Raw genomic sequence first — 3824 nt, 5'->3', positions numbered from 1 at the left:
TTGGCATCTGGTGATCAACTTTTTCCGCCAGTCCTCTTGTCTTTGTGTGAGTTCCCGCTGTCTGGCTGGGAAGATTGCGGGAGTGTGCTTGGAAATGGCTGGGGCCTGCTATGACTCTGCAGTTCTGATGGGGGCGACGCCTTCCTTCTTATTCATGGAATGTTCGAATGCACGCTTTCTCCTTTCCGCTTCTGGTGGCTACCTCAGTTTCTTCCCCAATCTCCCTCCATTTTCTCTGTACATTTACCATCGCTGGCTGGTGTAGACCGAATCCGCTTTGCGTTTGCCCTGAAGGAAAACTGATTACTGAGATGGGAGGGGGAGGGAAGTTGGAGAGAGAAAGGAGTAGTGGCTGGAAGAATAGGAGGGAAATACGAATGTGGAAAGGCAAGGCTCTGGTCTGGGGATGGAAGTGCATACCATCCGGTACTTCAGGTGTACCAGGCGGAGAGGTGAAAAGATCTATTTAACACAGGCCTCATTTCAGGAGACTTTCAAGCAACTTTAAATTTGATGCAGCATGACTGACGAATATGACTGATAAGAGAGTGTACCAGAATCTTTACCATTGCTTAAGGACCCTCAGGCACCACCTGACTCTCTGGTTCATAAATAACTCTGAGTTCACAGTTCGTCTGGTGTGAACTACCAAGTATTTGGAGATTTTTCCTATATAGACGGGGCCTTCGCAGACCACACGGGTAACTGTGAAATCAAATCAGCTGATAGAAAACATGTACTCATGTAGGATTAGGTCATTCTTCAGAAATGACTGATTCTTGATTTTGCGTTAGTGAAAGTCGGTTCTCATGTAGTGGTAATGTAAACTTAGTATGCTTTTCCTATTATATCAAACCCTGGAAGGAATTCATTATAACTTATTTTTTTTTTTCTTTCTCTTTTTTGTTTTTGTTTTTCTTTTTGTGGGGGGCAGCCGGTAGAAATAGATATGATTGTAGGAAAAGACCGGGAAGGTTTCTTTACCAACGGGTTGACTCTTGGCGCAAAGAAGTGCTCAGTGATCAGAGATAGTCTATACGTCGACGGTGACTGCACAATGGACATCCGGACAAAGAGTCAAGGTGGGGAACCAACATACAACGTTGCGGTCGGCAGAGCCGGTAGAGGTAAGCAGGGTGTTCTTCTGGCTAAAGGTTGCATGCCTATTACAACTTATGAAGCCATTTCTTTAACATGTGGAATCAAACTTAGTCCATAATGGCTATTAAGGTGGTTTTGTGAGGTGCCCAGCACTGAAGGGAACACTGCTTTGGATTTACCTACTCTGTAGTGACTGCACACACAGCCTAGCTTCTAGATCCTGACTTGATTCTGAAAGAGAACATTTGTATCGATTCTTCATTTTCAGCTTAGTAAACTTAAAGTCAGAAGCCTCTTAAACTGCATGGCATGCCAAATGATAATCTTTATGGTGTATCATATTGTTACATTGTTCAGAACATTTGGTTATTTTAGTCCCTTTGAGTCTTTTTTTTTTTTTTAAGTTCATTTATGTCTTTAGAGAGAGACAGCCCCTCCAACAGGGTCCTGACTTGTGGATGGGCATGTGTGCCTGGAATATACAGGGAGGTCTTTGGACTTGAACCTGGAACCTTCCCATGTGAGATTGTCTTGCTGAGTAGTGCTTTACCACCGTGCCACCATCTGCTCACCTGATTTGAATCTTTGACCTTTGGCTCTCTTTTCTTTTTTCTTGCTTGCATTTTAATCATTTCACTGCTCAGCATAAAGAAGGAAAAATTAAGACTGGTTCATTTTTCCATTAGAACATTGCTGGGGGAGAAAAAAAAAATTGGATGAGTGTTTTGGAGTAGTTGTCCATTTACTAAAAATACTTTCAAAGACTTAAATGTCTGAGATTTAGATTTGAAAACAACAGGAAATCACATTTAGTGGATATTTGTTCCCAAAATTATATACTCAGCCTGTTGTCAACATTATGGAAGTTGTTATTGTACTGAGTTTTTCTACTTTTTTAAAATAAACTTTAATAAGATTTATTATGCCATTTAATTGACTTATAATTACATTACAATTTGTTAACCTGTATACATATTTTTTTAAATAATGAGGACTTCTGTAGCCTCATACTAGACTTTGTATATCCAGTGTTAGGACCGGTTCTACCACGTGAAAGGACTTGAAGCTAGTTTTAGCTATAGTTTTAATACTATGGTCCTTCCAACTCCCTATGATTGTCCTAAAAGTTACTTTTACTTTGGGTGACTTGATAGCTTAGGAATATTTATAGAAAAATTACATGGTTTTGAAATACTAGATACATACCTCTAGACATCAGCTGCATAAAGAGTAGCATGCTAGAAAGAAGCGTTAACTGAGTAACTTGAAACAGAATGAGATTTTCCTGCCATGAAGCACTACTGACATCTAGTGGCAGTGAATATAAAATGATATGCACATACATTTTGGGAATAGACCTTTGAATTGCATCATAGAAGAGCTTATTAGAAATAATAAACCTATTTCCGTATCCTAGACTCAGAAACAAGACTAGCACAGTAAAGATGTCAGTAAGCATAAGCCCTATATAATTTGAATTTGACCTTTTCTGAATCATACTAAAAATGCTATTTAAAATTCGGTCATTTTCTTCTAGAAGTAAGATACATTTAGCCTCACTGGTGAGACTTATCATTTGTACTTACCATGCACGTTCAATTTGGGGAGAATTTATTTTTTAAAAATTACCCCAGTTCTTTAAATGTATATTTTGGGGGCCCAGTAATACGTATTTGTCATGTCAACCAGAATTTTTTGCTGCACGGTATAAATGATCACACCCTCTACCCCCTTAGTGTAAAGACAGTTGTACAGCATTTTACTGGGCTTGCAAGATGAAGTCAGTAGTTACCCTGTTCTGTTTTTAGTGTTACTCGTTTGAAAGTTCTCCGTTTTGGAGACCTAATGGACATCAGTGCTTGACAGTTCACGGAAACCAGCTCAATGTTAACTTATTACTCGGGGTTCTGTCTGCTAAAACTTATGTGACCTTCTTGATTAACACTTCTTTTGAAACACTTTTCTTCTTTCTCTTTCAGTCTTGGTCTTTGTAATGGGAAAAGAAGGGGTCCATGGAGGCGGATTGAATAAGAAGGCATACTCAATGGCAAAATACTTGAGAGACTCTGGGTTCTAGCTGCTAGGCAGACTGTTAAGTATTAGGGGAAAATTGCTCTTAAACTTTCCTAGCTGTAAGCTTAAGTCTTAATTCTGGAAATTTTATTAGCAATGCAGGGTGATGGGGTATGAACCTGTGTCTCCTTTGTATCCCTCTGTTGGTGGGGAAAGGTGTCTTTCTTTCTGCCCTCCCCCCCTTAAATAATTCTGTTCACTTTTGTTTTGTTTCCTTGTGTACTCCAGCATTGGTTATAGTCATGGGAAAGGAAGGTGTCCACGGAGGCACACTTAACAAGAAAGCATATGAACTCGCTTTATACCTGAGGAGGTCTGATGTGTAAGCAGCCTCTCCCCATCTACCTAGCAACTGTCTTCATCACCACCCCAGTTATGGTCACAGTGCTGCCAGACTATAGATGGTAGCTCATTTTTCTTTACCTATTTTCTAATGTCATGACTCCTGTTTGCCCAGTGGATCATTTGTATGTTAACCACTGTATGTAACCAACCCTTATCTGGCAACATAATTGCAGCACAATAATGATTTGCATGATACCTTGAAATTGGGGGGAGGGGGCATGCCAAGTTGGGCATCACTTTGTCTTAGCAATTAATGGGATATTGATTACTAAAATAAGTTACTATTAAGCAAGGTGCCGGTTGTA

General features: G+C 39.9%; 1 protein-coding gene across 1 annotated transcript; it reads left to right on the top strand.

The window, feature by feature from the left end:
• Positions 1-934: 934 nt before the first annotated feature.
• PFN2 (profilin 2) lies at positions 935-3494 on the top strand (the record flags this gene model as incomplete). Its single annotated transcript, XM_027772364.1, is given in 2 exon segments — positions 935-1127; positions 3081-3494. Coding segments are annotated over 2 exon segments (291 nt in total), but the record flags the coding sequence as incomplete, so codon positions are not given.
• Positions 3495-3824: the final 330 nt, after the last annotated feature.

Source organism: Tupaia chinensis, unplaced genomic scaffold (genome assembly GCF_000334495.1).
Source record: "Tupaia chinensis unplaced genomic scaffold, TupChi_1.0 Scaffold000272_1, whole genome shotgun sequence".
Classification (NCBI taxonomy): Eukaryota; Metazoa; Chordata; class Mammalia; order Scandentia; family Tupaiidae; genus Tupaia; species Tupaia belangeri.
The sequence above is the reverse complement of the archived record's forward strand: the minus strand, read 5'-3'. Positions and strand labels throughout refer to the sequence as shown.